We start from the raw sequence: 21,652 nt of genomic DNA, 5'->3' as shown, positions 1-21,652 counted from the left end.
CAGATCACATTTATGAAAACTTATTGAGAAAAAAAAACTGAAATGAAAACCAAAAATCTGTAAATTATTAATGGTTCATATCACATTTCTTGTCAATACATTATAAAAAGTAAAGATCTGCTTCTTTTCAAATATATAGTACTTTAATACCTCTTAAATCTTTTTTTATTATTTTTTTCTTTAAAAGGTATGTATTATATTACAGTACTATTGTTTTTTAAAGTTGGGTTTTTCTGAATTAATTGATATTAATGTTCAAGTAACATATGTGATCTTTAGTCTGTGTGGGTGCGTGGACACAACTCTAGTGATTAATGAGTGAAAAGTCAATCTTACTTTTGTCGCCGCTGGAAAATCGGACGCTTCCCAGCAGAGAAAACATCAAAACGAAAACAAAGTATAAATAATCCATAAAGATCCATCCGACAGCTTTGTGGCGATTTAAAACCTGCAGAGCGAACAGGTTTCAGGTCATCAAAGTGAAAGAACTGCTCAGTGTTCGAGACCTGCATTGGTTTGATCCTGATCCGCCCATTGGATCCCATAGACATAAACACATAGACGCGTCATCGACCGCTGGGGCGCAAGAAATACGGCCGCCATCTTGGTCCGGGCATCTTACCCATACGACAGCATAAAACAGAACAGGATTGACGATGCCAGAGCTCTGTGCTGCGTATTCCTGTACAAATAGGCAAACAATTGCGACCAGGGATCGGGGGATTACTTTTCACAAGTAAGATTCTACATTATTATTAGTTGTTTTTTGTGAATAGAATATAATCTTACTGTATTTATATCCGCTTTCCGTTTTCCAGCTTGGGGAACACATTGAGGAGACACAGTTTGGCATCGACAACCACTTTTCCAACTTGTTGTCATTGGTTGTGTCAGTGTCTCTAAAAATAAGGCTACATCACACATGCCAAACTCACCTCTCTCTCTCTCTCTCTCTCTCTCTCTCTCTCTCTCTCTCTCTCTCTCTCTCTCTCTCTCTATATATATATATATATATATATATATATATATATATATATATATATATATATATATATATATATATATATATATATATATATATATTCAGATTCTTGTTGTTTAATTCCATATATTCAAAGATGAATTACCTGAACGGCGTGTGTGTGTGTGTGTGTATATATATATATATATATATATATATATATATATATATATATATAGATATATATAGATATACATAGATGTATCTGTGCGTTATGGCATACCGTTCAGGAAATGAATCTTTCTTTTTAATTAATCTTGTTGTTTAATTCCATATATTCAAAGATGAATTACCTGAACGGCGTGTGTGTATATATATATATATATATATATATATATATATATATATATATATATATATATATATATATATATATATATATATATATATATATATATATATATATATATATATGTATATATGTATGTATATATGTATGTATATATGTATATATATATATATATACATATCATACTCATACCACAATATTCTATTACTGTTAGGAATTTATGTGCGACTGCGAGACGAAAGAAGTTCACCTGTAAATATAAATACAAAGCCCACTGGTGATTTAAATTCAAAAACTGTTGATGATTTTTCAACGGCCCTATTATTTCCTTTACAAACAGGGAGCTACCAACAAACGGAGGGAAGAAAACCAAAAAAAGGACAAATAACTAAAGACAAGAAAAGAGGCTGAGGGAGCTGGATGAAAAGGAGGAGAAGAGGGAAAAGAAGAGGGATGACCAGTTATCTAAGTTAATTGATATTTTTGGGAAGATGGTGGACAAAATGTAGTTTTCTTCATAATTTGTTCATTCATAATTTAAGTTTCAATTTCTTTTGTTTTCATTTTATATTAAACAAGTCCTCAGTTGACCTGCTGGTGTTGAATAAACAAGACTTGCTTTTCTTTAATCTGAGTACAGTGTTTGAATTAAGATTTCCTTTGTCAACAAAAATGCATACATGTAAATACTAGCAAGACAGTTTTAGATCCAACACAAACAAGTCAGGCAGTAATTTGGTTATTCATTTATTTATGACCACAAAATTTAAACAATTTCATCAAGTTGAACAAAAACGTTGCAGTAAATAGTAATAATATAATTGAAATATTTAGCTCAGGTTACCATCAATTTATACGGTCTCTATACAAAAATGAAATGACATCATGCTCAAAATGGAAAGTAATATTAGTTGGTCATAACACAGCTGGAATATTGAACTCAGGATACCATCAGTTTACACGCTCTTACAAAAAATGAAATTACTCGGCGATTGAGCCTGGCATACTGGATGCACTGGTATGGGTAGATTGAAAGAAAGACAATGTTAACAAGGAAATACATATTGTACTGTGCGCATGTTTAAATTGTGTTCTTTGTTGAATTTTATGCTCCTTTATATAGGCTACCACTTTGTTTTCAAACATCCGTAGGATGATCATTCCCAAACTTATAACACCGGTACGTAACATTTTGATCTGACTAGGAATTTTGTAAATTGAAATATTAAATAAAGTTTATTAAAAAAAATAGTCGTTTTAGCGATCCTAAGACGCCATGTTTGTAGTTTCAAAGATGAAAATAGAACTACATTTGAAAGGACATCCCTCCTCTAGGCGGCGCAGCAGATCCTAACCGTTGATCTCAGTTTTGTTGTTGTGCTGCTGCTTCCGCCACTTCCAGCGAGGAGAGGAGGTAAATCAAACGTGCTGTTAAACCATTTCAAAATGTATTATTATATAGATATTAAATACATATTTTTGATATTTTCAGATTGATAGCTGCTCTAAAAACTCCCAGGTCTCTTTTTAAATCATTCAGCTCAGCAGCACCATTAGCGTGATCTCATGGTAGCTTCATCAGCAGTCATTCAGACTGCACGGCTGCAGCTGTTACTTTAATGTCATATATATATATATATATATATATATATATATATATATATATATATATATACGTGAATGAAACCCAGTAATGTTTGCAGCGGGCCGGGCAGACTAGACTTGCCACCCGTCGCTTGAAATACGGAATTGTTACGGAATTGGGAATTAAAAGTTGCGCTCCGTATTGAACCAATACGGACATATATTATGCTCTTATTTATTGATGTAATAATATACAGGTGAAGGTCGGAAAATGTGAATATATTGCAAAAATTCATTCGTAGTAAATTCAACTAAAGGTGAAACAAATATATTATTTCCCATTACATGCAAAGTGAGATATTTCAAGCCTTTATTTGTTATAATTTTGGTGATTATGGCTTATGAAAACCCTAAATAAAAAATCTCTGTTTATTATGAAATCAATAAACAATTCAATCATCAAAATTATAACAAATAAAGGTTTAACACATCTTGCTTTGCATGTAATGAGACTATGTAATGTAGTAGTTTCCCCTTTTAAATTGAATTATTGAAATAAATGAACTTTTACACCATATTCTAATGTTCCGACCTTCACATGTATGTATATTCTACATCTGGGCTGATGTGGACATACAGAGCATAGGAGGATATTTCAGTTGCTAGTATTGTTGTCTGTCTGTACAGTCATGCAAGTTCAATGCTATTAAGGCACTTTAAACTTTAAATCAAAGCATTTTGTTTTTTTATATAAAATAAATACATTTCTATGCAGTTTAGAAGTTTTGGGGATGTCCCTTTTTTTGGCACCTGCACTGCTGAAATCAGGGCGTCCCTTATTTCTATTTCTGAAAGGTGGCAACCCTAGGATAGACATGTCTCTGTACGACGACCTGGGTGTGGGACACCAAGCCAGCGACACCAAGACCGAGGGCTGGTCCAAGAACTTCAAGCTGCTGCAGTCGCAGCTGAAGGTGAAGAAGGCGGCGCTGACCCAGGCCAAGGTACGAGACACACAGCTGGCATGGTCCATGTGCACACGCTTTACCCCCTATTTTAATCCCAGGTACCAATGTGCAATACATCATCAGATCGTAGTGGAGATCAGTATCACTTAAAGGGGACCTATTATGGAATCTAATACCTATTTTAAATAGGCCTTGAATGTGTTAAAAACAAGCTTTTGATTGTTTTTGCTAAATAAATGAGAAATTCAGCCATGTCATGTCTTTATCTTCCCATTCTCTAACCTCATTATCTATGCGGGATTCTGAGTGGGCGGGGCTATGATAATGAGGCTCTGTGCTGATTGGCTGCCTGAATGACGCCATACACCGCTACGAAAAAATAAATAAAACAATGTCAAATTGATAATATGGGATGTTGAGTATTTGATCCTTCAAAATACACTACCCATGACATGAATTGCATTACACTTTGTGAACATTATACGATAAAGAGAAAAAAAAAAATTCTATCGCTGTATTTGATATTCCTTCAGTCATTGGCCTTTATTTAACCAGGCAGGTCATTAAGAACATTCTTATTTTCAATGACGGCCTGGCAAGCGACAAGGACCACTTGGGGGGGGAAAGGAAGTGGGCTAGGGAGTAAAACACTTGCTTTCCTCCTTCTCTGAGTTTGCAGGCTGAGGGGAGACCACTTTATATATGTTAAAGCAAGAAAAAACCTGTTTTTCATAATAGGTCCCCTTTAAATACAATGTCATTCAAGGGGTTTAAGAGTTAAAGTTGCATTCAGGTGCTGCTTATCATCTGCTCTGGTTGAACTGATTGATTCATTTATTTATTTATTCTTTATTTCATTCATTGATAAAATAAAACAACAAACAATTGAATATAAACACAAACGTTCCTAAATTCTGAACGAAAGGGAGCAGAAAGAAGAAGAATCTTATTTAATCTGCCCCTTTTTCCCAAGAAATCAATTTACAAAGAACGTAAATTAAAAAAACTAAAATAAAATAGCTGCTGGCCAACACAGACAGTCACATTCCTTTTTAATTCCCAAGTTACAATTCAGTTAATGCCACTCAACAACAACAAACAATGTTTATACCTTTCATGACAATGGGTATGTCAACCAAACATAACCAACATATTTCATTCTATTTCCTTAACATACTGGCTTTAATTGTTCTTTTCAATGTAATGTTTGATTTGGATTCGTTGGTTTCTTTGTTCAGATTGTTCCATAAACTGATTCCTTCCACAGAAACGCAACGTTCCATCAATTTAGTCCTGAATCTTGTTTTTTTTAAAGATCTCTTTTCTTTTTAAGTTATACTTGGTTTCTCTTTTTTCAAAGCTTTTCTGAATGTTGATTGGTAAAGTTTTCTTCTGATAATCAACAGATCTGCAGATGGGTCAAAGACGTATAAGGCCTCATTTGGGGCGACCGCAATTTATCTCAAAATTAATAGATTTCCATAACAAAATGTATATTTTAATAAGTATCAGTAATTAAATTAACTTTTCAAGAAAGATAGACACATGTTTCCTTTCATTTTAAAAAAAAACATTTTTTTTAATTTTTTTTTCTTCCTCATTTTTTTTATCCCGCTTTTTTTCCCATTTTTACCACCCCGTGCTCCTACCTAAGTGACAGTCCTGGGCATTGCCATCCTCTACCAACCAGAAAAAACCATTAAAAACCATTTTTAAATACATTCTATCCATAATGGCAGTGTCACCCTCTTACTTACTCTAAAATTCATAAAACTGATTTAAAATGTGTACAAGGTGTATCCACTTATGCATGCTATACCAATAATTCATATTTGAACCAAAACTGATAGACATTCAATTTTGAATTTGATACAGAATTGCCATTTGTTGGTTACCCCACATGACAGGTGGTCACCCCACATGATGCTTTCAAGTTTAATCAAATATAACAGGCTAACAGTTAGCTATATGATCCAAGCTAGCTACTTCTCACCACATATCACTAACAAATTTACCTTCAAAATATAGATTTGCAAATAAAACTAATTATTTACAGTTTTAGGTTGGTCACCCCACATGATATCAAAATGTGACGTATACACTGCAGCAGTTAGAAAGAGGATTTATTTGTAAAGGAGAGAGAGACTACTGACCTGCAGGTTGTCTCTCTGGGACCCTCATGGAGTAACTGGCTGATGCAACATCCTCTTTGAGATGATTGTCAATATAAAAGTCCCTCAATTGTATTTTTTTCATGGTCACCCCAGATGATAATTCAGACAATGAACATATTCGGACAAGATTAGTTTGTGTATTATGATTGAAATGTGTGTACAAATGTTCCATAACTTTGTCAATAAATCTAAAACAAGTTTGAAAGTATGCCCAATAGGGCAAGCATTATTTTTAAATTGTTTTAATGTGATTTAAAACCAGTTGTCCAAACAGAAGTCAAGGCCGGACGGTCACCCCACATGATGTTTTCACACTTCAGACGGCAGAAAATGACCAATAACCAACATGTTTAAATAAAATAAGAGTGGGCACATGTAGAAGGAACGTATTAGACATACATGTTATATTTTTTATTCATTTTTATGTTTATTATTAGGTAAAAAGTTCCATCGGACAGAAAAAGTAAGCGTCACGTCTTTGACCCAGATGTGTTTGCCAGTTTGTTGGTCTGCAACAGTGCTGGACTAGTGGGATTAACAAATAAACACAGACAAACCGTCAGCCACGTTTAGAAACAGAATCAGGTTTATTGGCCAAGTCAGGTCAAACAAGACAGGGAATTTGACTCGGTTATTTTCGCTCACTGTACAGTAAATAGACAAATGACAGCTCTTATTAACATATATACAGTTTTTTTAAAAAGTGAAAGGTGCAGCAGTATGAGATAGAAATGGTTATTGAAAGGTGCATTGTTACAGCATATGATTGTGTTTTATTATTATTATTGCACAGTGGTTGATTACTCTGAGACTATGAGTGATGAGATTCATCAGAGCAACAGCTTGGGGGAACAAACTGTCTCTGTGTTCAAAATTTTCAAAAGTTCAAAAATGTAATATATAGTATAGTATACAATATATATATAGTATAACATAGTTTAATATTTATGATTGTGCTGGTCAATCAGACTATTTTTTGACTTGTCAGCCAGTCAGAGGTGTAATGCTTCCTATCTTCCAACTTGCATCTTGAGCATGCGTTAACTCTTTGGAGATGCATTTCTATTTTATCTATGTAAATATATGAAATGTTTTCCTCCAGCTACCAAAACCTGACCAAAAACCTGGCAAAATAAGCAACAAAAGAAAACAGAATGGAACAGACAACGTCAAAACAACATTGGGCTATGAAATAAATTGCAAAAGGAAAGTCACATCGAGTCGGGGAAATACATTTCCCTCGAGTGGATGGGAGCAGTGATTTGCTACACCTGCAAGGAGTCTCTAAACAAAGTTGACATGCAAGTTGAGAAATGAAATGAATGTGAGATGATTGCAGGATTCATCAGTTGAGTGGAGGCTGTGTGCTTATGTGGTGTGTTTGGTTGCAGTAGTGTATCTCGTTAAGCTTGGATACTAACAACAGGAAAAGAAAGACAACGTTTACCATCAAGAGTGTTGTAACTGCCCGCTGAAAGTTATAAAGTTCAAAGGAACATGACAAAGGTAAATCAGCCTTTGGCGTATTCTTAGAGAGCAAGGAGTGTGAGCTTATGTTAGGGACCAAAACCATGTGAATTAATATACGTTTGCACCGTGATGTTTTTATCAAGTTTTTATTCAGCTGACACCACTGCAGAGTTCGTACCAATCAACCGCTGAATGTTGGACGTCTAGAGGAGAAAGATGACAAACAAACTCATTACTATCAAAGTACTGATCCAGTTTTACGTGAAGCTGACGCTGTGAACCTCAGTCCATCATTACAAGTCGATCTTCTCCTTTTCTTCTGATCTCCCGTCACCTAAACTAAATAAATCTAAAAGGCTCAGACCTAGGGCTGGGTATCGATTCAAATGTCAAGAATCGTTTCGATTGCGATTCTTAAGATTCAGAATCGATTATCATGATTCGATTCGATCCGATTCGATATTGATTTGGCTTAGTGTTGTTTAAAATGTTTTTTGAGCTGTTGCCGGAATTATATGACTGTAAAATAACTAGTGAAATAATAATTTCACAATAATTATTGTGAAATAACTAAGAAAAAAATAACTCAAACAGGCCTTTCAATATCCATTTAAAGTGCAAAAAAGAAAGACATTGCAATAGTTCATGCAGTAAACAAATCATTTTTGCTTATCTAATTTATTCTGTCACGCACACATATTGCCATGAAGCACCTGGCATTTTTCAGAAGTGTCATGACAAACTGTGTATCCGACTACTGGGATTAAAGTTCACCGGGCAAAAATGTAATGATGAGAAGAAAAAAAAAATTAAAAAAAATCGATCTTTAGACATAAGAATCGATTTTTAGGAATTAATAAGAGAATCGATTTAGAATCGGAAAATCGATTTTTTCAACAAAGGCAGATTCAGACCTATGTGAATAAAGGAAATAAAAATATTCCGATTGTCCTGCCGCTAGAACAAGGAAACATTTTAAAGCAGCAGTCGCGTTTGTGTGTGTGTGTAGACCCAGCGGCTGAAGCAGACCACAGTCCTAGCTCCTGTCATTGATCTAAAGAGAGGAAGCTCCAGCGATGAGCGCCAGACCATCGACACCCCCCCACATGTTGCCACTGGACTCATGGTTGGTCTCACCCACTATTCATGCTATCTAGGTTTTGTGATGTTGACTTCATTTGTAAAGTGTTTTGTTTTTAAACGTTTCCCTCAGGACGTGGTTCCTAGCGCTTTCTCTTCAGGCGATGTGCTGATCCCGCTGGCAGATGAGTACGACCCCATGTTCCCCAACGACTATGAGAAGGTGGTGAAGCGTCACAGAGAGGAACGGCAGCGCCAGAGAGAGCAGGAGCGGCAGAAAGAGATCGAAGAGAGGGAAAAGTAGGACAACCATTTCTGTTAATGAAAATATTAGGGCTGGGGATCGATTCAAATGTCAAGAATCGATTCGATTCCGATTCTTAAGATTCAGAATCGATTATCAAGATTTGATTCGATTCGATTCCGATATTGATCTGGGTTAGTGTTATTAAAACAGTTTTTTGAGCTGTTGCATGAATTATATGACTGTAGTTATGCAAAATATTACTACTAGTATTATATTGAGATTCAACAGCAAGTATTGGCAGCTAATGATGCTGTAAGGACCAATCACCTCCCAGAATGCTGATAGAACTGCTTTCAGAAACATGTGGGTCAGAATTACCAAACAGATCCAGGGAGGAAACAGAGACGGATTAAATCGGTTTTATTTTTTCCCACATTCCGTTTTTATTTGTTCCATTTTCGGTCTGTTTTGGTTTTTAATTTTTGAGCATTTGGTTTTTAGCATTTTTTGCAAATGTAACCCCAAGACAGTATATAAAGTAATGAAATATAGACAATTTATGCAATTATAACCTAACACTTTAATGTTTTCATACCTTTAAACATATTTAAAGGCAAAAACATGGCACCAGTTATTCTCGTGTCCAACAAAACATTCCTTTTTTGGGGATAAACAAAAAAATAACCAAAAGTTGTAATGTAATGATGAAAAAAAAAAAAACATAAATAAATAAAAGAAAAAAATCCCCCCCCAAAAAAATGAAAAAAAAATTGATCTTTAGACATATGAATCGATTTTTAGGAATTAATATGAGAATCGATTTAGAATTGGGAAATTGATTTTTTTCAACACAGGCCTAGAAAACATCATAAACGTTTGACTTTATACTCTATCAGTGAAGTTGTTTTGTTTTATACATTGACATTGCGGCTGCAGATGTTATTTAATGTAGCGATAAGCTTAAAATCCTCCAAACAAGTGGTCCAGGCTTTAGTTGGAGTAGGTAAAAACTACTACTGGAGGAACAGAATAAAATCTTAACTCTTTGTGTTGCAGGAAGAGGAAAGACAGACACGAAGGGGGGGCTCCGAGTGGTTTCTCTCGTTTCCCAGCAGCAGAAGAAGACTCAGATGAAGAAGACGATTTTGAAAAAGAGAGGAGGAAACGTAGTGAGTGCATCCCTCCAGGAAGAGTTACACTGGTCATTTTATAGCCTTTTCAGTAACGTGACGCTGTCGCCTGAGGAACTAATGGGTTTTCTTCAAAATCCTGCAGAGGAGCAGTGCAACGGCTCACTTTCTGATAATTTCTTTACAGTTGTGTTCATAGTAGATAGTTTAAGATGTGGAGTGAGTTACTTGACTTCACTCTACTGAGTTCACACTCACACTAACCTGATGGTTTGATGATATTTTACTCCAGTTCTGTTCTCAAATACTGGAGCTGCATGGACTTGGTGCTGACTCCCTTTTTCGTCATGATCACATCTCGAGCGACGCCTCAAATTAGCCAAGGTTGTGAAAAGTCTGTTTCATCAGCCTAGGACTAGTAGCTGGTATCTATGGTACACAATATGTGTTGTGCCTAGTCCCTCTCAAACGTGGACTCGCATGCATACAGGGAATATAAAAAGTCCAGAAATATTACAGACAGAACTAACAACAACATAGATGCCAGAATTGTCATATCATTAATGTGATCTTCCAACAAACAAAAGTTGCTGTGGCATTTGCCTGAATGTCTGAGGTGGCATTCTTCTACCATCTGCAGAGCTGCCAAAGTAACAATGAGACTTCAATGTTGAAAAGTACCAATCAAAAGAGGAATTTACAAGACCATGGAAGGCCTATCTAATATCCATCAGTAAGTGGAGGAAATGTGGCGTCCCAGAGACATTTCAAAGGTCAGAATGACCCTTCAATGTTGATGAAAATACGAGGAGAAAACTGATCATGGAAACCAAAAGCAGCACTGAGGGAACCACAGAAGGTTCTGGCAGGTTCTGGTCGCTCCTCGTATGTGACAACCATCTCCTTGATTCTGGACAGGTCTGAGCTGCGGAGTAGGAAGGCAAGACCAGCTACAAAAAAATGTATTTAGTTGCCCCTAAACCAGGCAGGAAAAGGTGTTGTGGTCTAGCGAGATACAGCTTGAAGGTTTTGCCTGTAATACTTATTGATATATGATGATATATGTGGTCCACAACCAATACAGAACATCGTTTAAGGAACTCCATATCCACACTGAAGCACGGTGGGGGTGGTGTTATGGTTTGGGGCTGCTATGAGGTTTTAGTCGACTACCAAGATAGTGATTCAACTCGCTAAATGTGCTTTCTCTTCTCTTCATTTTTTCAATATTATGCCCCCGTTAAATCTGACATTAGACCACCTCACATTTCAAGTGATCTGTTGGCAGAAATGTAACATTGGTTTAAATTAAAGAAGAATTATATTCTATTCCAACGCTGTGTTAGCTTCAGTAAGTTGTCCCAGGGCGACTGCTGCACGGTTAACATCCATAGAAGCTGCAACCCGTCCTCTTCGGACCTTCATTATTCTACCCAGACGGCACAAACAAAACACCAGCTGCAGGGCGAGCTTCTCACTTTACCATCGTTAATGTTCTCTCAGGGGAAAGGGATTCAGTGTTTGGTTTTGGAACCACTACATATCACCACATCATACGCACAAAACCATTAAAATACATGCTAACAAAGATCAGTACTGGTCCATGGTAGTGTTAAAGCTTTATGTTCGGGCATCAGAAGCAATGTTATATTATCTATATGGAAGCTTTAGTTCTCCTTATACGTGCTATTATTCATTTTGGTCATCAGTGTGACGTTGGCTGACCTTAACAACGCCGTCAACGTTTTGGCACCAGTGGAAATGATGGTCTCATAAAATGACTGCAGCTGTTTGTCGCAGTCGATGTGTTTCAGAACTGACAGGAAGAACAACTCTTTTCTCTTTTCCCTTTCAGCGATGGGTGGAGCAGCCATCGCACCTCCCTCGTCGCTCGTGGACCGAGACGGTAAGTGGTGACCAATCACCTGGTACTTTACAACACATTAAGTACACGGTGACCATGTTCCTCCCTCTGTGAGGATGGTGTCAGCAAATAGGGATGTCAGTATGGAGCAAGGTCAGAACCGGTACTTGAGAGGGGCATCGGAGGAAGGGATGATAGTATTGGTTTTTACACAAATAAAGCTGAATGGACCTAAAGTCAAGTGGGAATATTGAACTAGTTTTGCTTCTGTGAGCAGATGAAGGTTTTAGTGAAAACAGCAGTGACCACAACCTTCAGTTTGTTTGACCGTTAACATCATGCATTAGTTTGACCAGCAGAGGGCAGCATAGTCTGTCAAATTAGCTCCAAAATGCAGTAATCTGTAATCAATATTTAGTGCAAGTTAAGATATGACTTCCAGCTAAAAAAAGAAATGCTTTTATATGCCCTTGTGCAGCTCTACCTGTCAGCAGCAGCATTATTTATTTTGTGTCATGTCTTTAGGCGCGTATAACTATGATGAGGAAAGCCGTCCTGCCAGGAGCTCAAAAGCAGCCATCCCTCCCCCGATGTACGAGGACTCGGACCGGCCTCGTTCCCCGCCTGGCCCGACCAGCTCCTTCCTGGCTAACATGGGGTGAGTGGAGCGTGCATGTTCCTCGCCAGCAGCTGTGCACGTCACAAAACGGCCACATTCACTTTTAACACGGCAGCTCGGAGTTACATCTGGTGGAATAAAGACCCGTTTTGGTCCCAACAGAGGGACTGTGGCTCATAAGATCATGCAGAAGTACGGTTTCAGAGAAGGCCAGGGTCTGGGGAAGCACGAGCAAGGTCTGAGCACGGCACTGTCTGTGGAGAAGACCAGCAAGAGAGGGGGAAAGATCATCATAGGAGACGCGGCAGAGAAACGTAAGTGACCCTTGTAGTTTAATTCGTGTGCTTCGTGTCCGTCTGTCTGAGCTGCTGACGCTGCGTCCAGCTCGCATCTGATTTAAGTCATGGCTAGGGATGGGCGGTATGGACTAAAAAATGTATCACGATAATTTCTGGCATTTATCCCGATAACGATAAAAATGACGATAAAAGAAATACCAATTCAACTCCACCTTTTAAACTATAAATCCATCACCACATTCAGTCTTTGGAGCCCCAAAAACACTGCTCTAAAAGATACTAAATACTACTAAATGTCATCAATGGGAATCTTTCTTTCTTTCTTTCTTTCTTTCTTTCTTTCTTTCTTTCTTTCTTTCTTTCTTTCTTTCTTTCTTTCTTCTTTCCTTCCATCTTCCTTCCTTCCTTCCTTCCTTCCATCTTCCTTCCTTCCTTCCTTCCATCTTCCTTCCTTCTTTCCTTCCATCTTCCTTCCTTCCTTCCATCTTCCTTCCTTCCTTCCTTCCTTCCTTCCTTCCTTCCTTCCTTCCTTCCTTCCTTCCTTCCTTCCTTCCATCTTCCTTCCTTCCATCTTCCTTCCTTCTTTCCTTCCATCTTCCTTCCTTCCTTCCATCTTCCTTCCTTCTTTCCTTCCATCTTCCTTCCTTCCATCTTCCTTCCTTCTTTCCTTCCATCTTCCTTCCTTCCTTCCTTCCTTCCTTCCTTCCTTCCTTCCTTCCTTCCTTCCTTCTTTCCTTCCATCTTCCTTCCTTCCTTCTTTCCTTCCTTCCTTCCTTCCTTCCTTCCTTCCTTCCTTCCTTCCTTCCTTCCTTCCTTCCTTCCTTCCTTCCTTCCTTCCTTCTTTCCTTCCATCTTCCTTCCTTCTTTCCTTCCTTCTTTCCTTCCTTCCTTCCTTCCTTCCTTCCTTCCTTCCTTCCTTCTTTCCTTCCATCTTCCTTCCTTCTTTCCTTCCTTCTTTCCTTCCTTCCTTCCTTCCTTCCATCTTCCTTGCTTCTTTCCTTCCATCTTCCTTCCTTCCTTCCTTCCATCTTCCTTCCTTCCTTCCTTCCTTCCTTCCTTCCTTCCTTCCTTCCTTCCTTCCTTCCTTCCTTCCTTCCTTCCTTCCTTCCTTCCTTCCTTCCTTCCTTCCTTCCTTCCTTCCTTCCTTCCTTCATTCACATACGTTGTGCGTGGATTTAACACAGAACCATAAATCAGTTTTACACAAAAACATCATCAACAGGAATTTATCGTTTTTACTGCGAGATGACAAATTCTTACCGTGGGGAATTTTTTTGACGATATATCGTGCGATAACGGTAAAATATCGCCCATTCCTAGTCATGGCCAACTATGGTGTTTTTAGCTTCAAGTACATGTTATACAATGACTTTGTGTGTGTTTGTGTGTGTGTTTGATTGTGTGTGAGCAGCAGGGTCCAGCCAGTCAGGCGTCCTCGACATTCCACCCGGAGGTTCTGCAGGTTGGCCTTTTCTTCTATTTTCTCTCCTCGTGTGCAGAGTGGTGCTGTCCAGCTGGTGTTTTTAAGAGAGTGTGGTTCTGTTTGGCACGCACCCACGCCACAGCCCTTCACATTAAAAGCACCGCCGCGTTTTATGACCTTTTAAACTTTCGTGGTTCATCTGTGAAGATTTCTGCGTGCAGGCATCGTTCCCTCACAGCTGAAGTCTGACCTTTTACCACCATATTCATCTCATTTTAGCATTTTTGAATTTGGCCTTTGTTAATTTTTCTTTCAAATTGAAATGAGGACAGTTGGACAGCATGCTGTGTGCTACCAGCCCCATCTGAGCTACCGCTCCTCGTTTCTCATCCTCACCATTCTCATCAACTGTTTTCCCCATCTCATGTTTTCCCCGTCCAGCTTAGTCCTCTTCTAAATCTTATACAGTGATGATATTAAACAAAGTCATCAAAAGTTTGGATGACATACAATCTAAGAAACGAGATCTGGTTTTCACTTAAGTCATTTTGCTGGAGAGAGAATTAAGTGAGGTCATTGACTAATTACTTTATCAAAAGCTAATTGGAGTCGTCAGCTTGCCCTCACAGAGTCCCGTTAACGAAATAGGTTTGGAGGTGTCGTTTAGAGCTACACTGACTGATACAAGACACTTAAACATTTAAAGTTTGCTGCTAATAAAGCTATTTTCAAGTGTGATCCATGCATCGCAAAGAGATTTCTGAAGACGTCAGGTTAAGACCAACCGGTTCGCTTAAGGTTCAAAGTGTTGCCGAGTAACCGTAAACGTGTCTAGACATCAAACTATCCATTAACGGACAAGGTTCAGTGCTGCGGTTAGTCCACCTGGAAGTGGGAATCCAGCCAAGAGGACTATCAAGGTGCAGAGGTGAAGACTAGCCGGCAGGTTAAAGGCTTAAAGGCGTCACTGGAATGAGGTAAATCGCTGAGCAGGCAGAGCGTCACGGAGCGAGGCAGAGCGTCACGAGCAAGTGATCGCTCTCTGAAGAGCCAGGACTCCACGTTCCTCCTAAAGGACAGAATATTCAAATAACTTATCAGTGGACGGACTGCTGAAAAATGCCTCGGTGTCTTAGTTAAAGAATGAGACGACCACTTTAGATATGAAACGTATGTCGTTATCAGTCGTCGTTTCTGATAAATCTTTCTGCCTGGTGTCAAAAGAAATATGGAAAATACAGATTTCCCTTTGTGTCTTATTTTCCTCACTAGTGTTGTTTTTGTCAGCCTGTTTCAGTTTTAGTTGTAGTCTAGTCTTTGGGTCAAGCTATCATTTTAGTTTTAGTCACGTTCATTCTTCTTTTTAGTCGTGTCAAGTTTCAGTCGACTAAAAGTCTGAGCTTTTTAGTCTTAATTTAGTCAGAATTGTCCAGGACCATTTTAGTCTAGTTTTAGTCAAAGATTGTATTTAGCCAAACCCATTTTACAATTCAAACCAGGTTATCTTATTATTATACTATTGTTACCTTATAGACTTAAGAAAACATTAATTCCAGATACAGAAGACTATAATTTGAGTTTACAACATATTTATTTTTCTACATTTCTCCCCATCTTTTTCTTTTTCGATGACACGTTGGGTTTTCTTTTCCACGTCTACGTAGGAAAGTGTATCCAAAGATGGTTTGTTCTTCTTCTCCAGCCCCAGAGCAGATCCCTACGTTTCTCTATGTAACTTTAACGTGAATCTAGAGCTCTGCGTTAACGGCATCAGCCTCTAACTCTGCAGCTCCATCTTCTGGATCTGATTCCCCGCTGCAGCGACTGGGATTGAGGACTAACGTCACCCAGAAACTAAACCAGAGGAAACTACTGAAAACATGGACATTAAGGATCTTTGTTAGAACATTTCGTCTCGTTTTGGTCAACGGAAATGAAGACACATTTTAGCAGAGTTTTTATTTTGTAATCTACATAATAGTCTCGTTTTTTATTCGTCTACGATATTGCATTATATATTTAATTATCGTTATCGTCACATGACCAGCATTTGCGTCTCGTCTCGTTTTCCTCAGGTGATAAAGGTTCGTTGACGACGATATTTAGTCATAATTTTCAGTGACGAAAGCAACTTTACCAGGCACCCAAAGCTTAAAGACATTTTGTCTCAGAAAATTAGAATATATGTGATAAAGTCCTTTTATTTTCTGTAATGCAATAAAAAAAAACAAAAATGTCATACATTCTGGATTCATTACAAATCAACTGAAATATTGCAAGCCTTTTATTACTTTAATATTGCTGATTATGGCTTACAGTTTAAGATTAAGATTCCCAGAATATTCTCATTTTTTGAGATAGGATATTTGAATTTTCTTCTGTATGACATTTTTGCATTACAGAAAATAAAGGACTTTATCACAATATTCTAATTTTCTGAGACAGTCCTGTACCTGATAAAAGAAAGCTGGAAAGCTTCTCAAAAGACATTTTAAATCTGTAAACGGAAGTACCTTTGATCAGATATAAGAGGAGCTGAACAGTTGGATGTATCACCAGTACTGAGTCAGTGAGGTCGGGATGTGTGGGATCTGTACTGAAGCAGATCCACCTTCAGTCGCTCCATCATCTTATCTGTGGAAATAAAATGAGTCCTGACGTCTGTTTCTGTCCAATCAGTGGACATGGGCAAGAAGTCTGAGGCGAACCCGCTCACAGAGATCCTGAAGAACCCCACCAAAGTGGTGCTGCTGAGGGTACGTGTGTGAGTCACCGTCCACATCCCTGCTTACACAACACGCATCAAAAATGGCCTGATATCCTGTTTGTTTCTCCAGAACATGGTGGGCCCGGGAGAGGTGGACGAAGATTTGGAGGGAGAGACGAAAGAAGAGTGCGAGAAATACGGCAAAGTGGTTAAATGTGTGATCTTTGAGGTGGGAGACGTGACCTTCGGCGAGGTTAAGCCAATGACGTCACACGGGACGGTCCAGCTAAGGCGGCTTTTCTCTTCCAGATTGCAGAGGTGATGGACGAAGAAGCGGTCAGGATATTCCTGGAGTTCGAGAGGGTGGAGTCGGCCATTAAAGGTCAGCGTTTGCTCGTCACACCTGCACACGACAGCAGCTGGTTCCGGACACATTTATGTAACCGCCTCGTCTTCTTCGTGGCGTTGTATAATTGCTCTAATAACATAGCGGGCGAGAGCGCGTCTCGTTCTAAATGAGGCGGCCCAGATCAGAAACAAGGTGAGACTTGGCTCCCTGCGGTGTTATATCATACCTGGCCCAGCAACCCAGCCGTCTCCCTACGGCTCCAGCAGAACCGGGCTTACATCACAGCCACGGAAAGCAGGACACGCTCTCAAACAACCCATCTCACTACAACAACGACTTCGTAGAGGATGATAAGAGAAGTAATCTCTCCCAGGTGGAAAGATGTTCATTAATTAATTCATTAATTGATTAATTGATGACCTTATCAATTGATTAACTGATAAGCAGCGTTTTTCTTTGAAATCTGAGAATCCCTCAATATGGTCTAACAAAAATTATTTGTGCTGACATACACCGGCTGAATACACAAGGCATATTATATTCCTTAGTCCAGGGGTCGGCAACCCAAAATGTTGAAAGAGCCGTATTGGACCAAAAACACAAAAAACAAATATGTCTGGAGCCGCAAAAAATGAAAAGTCTTGTATCAGCCTTAGAAAGAAGACAACACATGCTGCATGTTTCTATATTAGTTATAACTGGAGCAAGATTTATTTTTCAATAAGTACTTTGAGAAAAAAGTAAAAATGTTGAAGTACAATCTTGAGACAAAAGTCGAAATGTCGAGAAAAAAGTCGAAATTTCGAGAAAAAAGTCAACATTTCGAGAAAAAAGTGGAAATGTCGAGAAAAAAGTCGAAATGTCAAGATTAATGTTGAAATACAATCTCGAGAAAAAAGTCGAAATGTCAAGAAAAAAGTCAAAATTTTGAGAAAAAAGTCGAAATGTCGAGAAAAAAGTCAAAATATCGAGAAAAAAGTCAAAATTTCGAGAAAAAAGTCAAAATTTCAAGAAAAAAGTCAAAAATTTGAGAAAAAAGTTGAAATGTCGAGATTAAAAAGGAAAGGAAAAAAGAAAATAAGAGAAAAAAAGAAGAAGAAAAGGGAAAAAAAAGGTCAAACATTTTTGAAAAAGCTCCAGGAGCCACTAGGGCTCTGGAGCCGCGGGTTGCCGACCCCTGCCTTAGTCAAATATTTATTGACACAAACATGACAACAATGGCAGTGACCCACACAGTAAAAGAAAATTAGTAGGCCTAGCATATATAACTGAAAAGTTCAAAGAAAATGTGTTTCAAAAGAAAATGTCACTGTTTTGAACTTGTATGTTGTGGCTTTCTGTTGTCAGAGCTACTTTTTTTGTGGCTAGTCGTGTTTTCAGCTCTGCTTTCTTGGCTGTGTAGCGCGAGACATTAAATCAGCATTACATTCACGTAACACAACCCAATGATAAAATGCTGATTAACTGTTAATTGATTAATTTAATCAAGTAATTTCTTATAGACAATCTAAAATCGATTAATTGTTAACATCCCTAGCGGTTGTCAATCTTCTGATGAGAATACAAGAGACATTGTGAATTTAGTGGCTTTCTTTTTGCTCAAGAACCAACAGTTTAGCTGTAATAGGTGCCAGAACCTTATTTTATCTCTGAATGCTTTAGATTTTATTTGATCAAGTCACAATTTGAATCTTTTTTCAGTATAACAATCAGATGCCTTTGTTTCTTGGCCTGGTTCAGTGCTCTCCTCGTGCTCAGTTGTTGCCTAGCAACCTCACAGCAGCACTAGAAGTTCAAGCATACAACAGCTGTGTGTATAGGTTTATCCACTTCATGTTCAGCTCATGTCCTTTCCTGTCACGTTGATGCAGACTTGTAGATGCTTGTGGCATCACATGCAAGGAAATTACACCTTTCAGTTCTTTTTAAATATCAAGATGTGATAAAAGATCATATGATCTTCACCAGCTTTTCAAATTAGGTAGATACAACCTCAAAGGAGCACTTGACATTATCACACGTATCAGGATTGTCCAACAAAAACTGATCCAAACTGCAGAAGCGATGAAGTGATGATCTACGTTATCAGTCCTTCACATCGTTGGGGAGGAATTTTTTACAATGTTTCATCTCATTGAGTTTTCTGGGTGGTTCTCTTAAGATCCCATCACAGCATTTCCATCAGATTATGGTCTGAACGTCACGGCAGCTCCTCGATTCTTTCACGTTTCAGTCGTTCTATTGGAGATGATCATGTTCATGACAACATCCATCTGTTTCATGGCTGCATTTTAGGCTCTCTGACTGATGACCCCACCTTGGACTCTATAATAGTCAAAGTTGGTGACGTTGGTCCAAAGTGCATTGATCATTTTCCAAACAACCAGATTTTGTGAAAATGTCACACGGCGTTTGCAAGCATCTGTGTGAGAAACACAAACATCTGCAATGTTTTCAGGTGTGCATCTGATCAGTATACTTTGCATAGCGTATTGCAAAAATATAACATACGACAGTAACGAACTGGAAACAAGCCCCAGTTTGACTGTGACGTTCCTGTTTTTACATGGTTTCATGTGGAGACAATTTCCCATCTAAAAATATTAATAATCGAAGTCGTCGATCATCTCGACTCATTGTTGCAGCTCTACTACCAGACCAGTGCCGGCGTTTTTTTATGTGCAGAAAGCAGAATTTGGGTTCGATAATGACCGCTATGGTTCGTTCTCTCCCTACAACCCTTCCAAACAAGTCCGTACCTGCTCAACTTTCTCCTAATTCTACCGTCATGCCCCTTCTTACCATGACTGAGACCTGTATAGCCTCTACCTATCCAGGTTTTGTACAGTTTCTCTGAGCACTGCATGTCCTATCCTTGGGTTTGTCTTCTCCTGGGAAGATTTGCAACCGGCTTAGATATTTTCCACTTGAGGATCCCCATTACTCTGTATAATAATGAACTTTAAATTGTAGAGATGGCCCATACATCTTAAACGTATCTGCAGCAGCAGTAAATTCTGAGCAGAACATTGCTGACGTCTGGCCTTCTTGGCATTATGTTAACACACAGCTGAACGCTTCGGTCAGTGAAATGCCAACACCACAGTCATTTCCTGTTTCCAAGAGTTCTGGATGTTACAACATTTACAGCCGAACAGAATCAAAGCAACACACACCGGGTCGGAGTTGTCCTGCTTGAATTTAGGAGTACCGGACGGTGATGCAAGCGTCCTTCCAAGTACAGTACAATTGAACTGCTCTTCAGGACAGCAGTTATGATTCAGTCAGCAACAAAAACACCAATCCTGAGAAATGACTGTGTCGGTTTCCTTGAGTGTTGATAAAACCCAGATGGTTGAAACAGTTCTGTCATTGTTTTGTGTTTCCATCTTCATTTTTTTAATGAGGTGAAGAGCATATGTTTTTAAAAAGTGCTTTAAAGCCCAGCAAAGTTCCCGTGTCTCAAGAGGTGTCAAAAGTATTCACATTCATTACTCAGGTAAATGTATAGATACTAGAGTTTAAAAATACTCTTGTAGAAGTTGAAGTATCAACTCAAGTTTTTTACTCAAGTAAAAGTATAAAAGTACTGGTTTCAAAACTACTTAAAGTGTAAAAGTAATGTAAGGGGGAAAAAAGCCATTAAGGACAAAAGCCATTGAAAATGAATGCATCTTAGTATAATGCAAATATATTAAAGAAGCATATATGTGTACTATTGAGCATTAACATGTGTTTCAGAGAGCAGAAGATATGATGACTAGTTGCCTATAAGTATTGTAATGGTGCAAAAAGTCAAACTTCAGAGGCATGTTATCATTTATCCTAACCTTTATTGGAATGTACATCCAAGTTTAGTTGCAGGAATCTGAGGGAACGGATGTAAGAACAAAACTGGACAAGAACATCTGAAACAACCACAACCAAATTCACTCTATCCGGACGGAGCAATTTAACTGGATATTTTTTTTTTAAAGGCCGAAATGAAAGTTGTCTGAAAAATAATTACTCCAGTGAAGTATAGATAACCAAAATTTCTACTAAAGTAAGGTAACGAAGTATTTGTACTTCGTTACTTGACACCTCTGCGTGTCTCATATACTAATATACATATTTGCACGTTTCTTCTCTGCAGCCGTCGTGGATCTGAACGGACGTTACTTTGGAGGGCGGGTCGTCAAGGCCTGCTTCTACAATCTAGACAAGTTTCGGATTCTGGATCTGGGAGAGCAGGTCTGATGTTTCCCCAAGAAGATCAACAAGCACCAACCAGGAGCTCACCGTGTACCCTCTTGTACATAACCTTTTTTTTTAATACTTCCCAAACATCATTGTCTGATTCTCAGTCCAACATGTAGGTTTTATTTCCTGTGATTTAGAAAAAAGAAAATACCTGTATGTCAAGACCAAATAAAAGGTGTAAACATT

At 38.3% G+C, this 21,652-nt stretch overlaps 1 protein-coding gene across 2 annotated transcripts; it reads left to right on the top strand.

Moving 5' to 3' along the window:
* Positions 1 to 2,677: 2,677 nt before the first annotated feature.
* On the top strand, positions 2,678 to 21,652 carry rbm17 (RNA binding motif protein 17). Of its 2 annotated transcripts, XM_061714241.1 has the most exons (13): positions 2,678 to 2,724; positions 3,750 to 3,898; positions 8,516 to 8,632; positions 8,720 to 8,886; positions 9,890 to 10,002; positions 11,819 to 11,869; positions 12,353 to 12,485; positions 12,609 to 12,760; positions 14,157 to 14,207; positions 16,848 to 16,924; positions 17,006 to 17,104; positions 17,185 to 17,257; positions 21,360 to 21,652. In XM_061714241.1, the coding sequence occupies exons 2-13, from the start codon at positions 3,770 to 3,772 to the stop codon at positions 21,461 to 21,463; spliced, it is 1,266 nt and encodes a 421-aa protein (XP_061570225.1). In that variant the 5' UTR covers positions 2,678 to 2,724; positions 3,750 to 3,769; the 3' UTR covers positions 21,464 to 21,652. The 2 variants fall into 2 exon arrangements, with proteins under 2 accessions (XP_061570225.1, XP_061570224.1); XM_061714240.1 differs by lacking the exons at positions 2,678 to 2,724; positions 21,360 to 21,652 and having other exon boundaries at positions 3,731 to 3,898; positions 9,890 to 9,999; positions 17,006 to 17,212.

This window comes from Cololabis saira, chromosome 23, assembly GCF_033807715.1.
Source record: "Cololabis saira isolate AMF1-May2022 chromosome 23, fColSai1.1, whole genome shotgun sequence".
Classification (NCBI taxonomy): Eukaryota; Metazoa; Chordata; class Actinopteri; order Beloniformes; family Belonidae; genus Cololabis; species Cololabis saira.
Note: the sequence above shows the minus strand (reverse complement) of the source record. Positions and strands in the feature narration are given on the sequence as shown.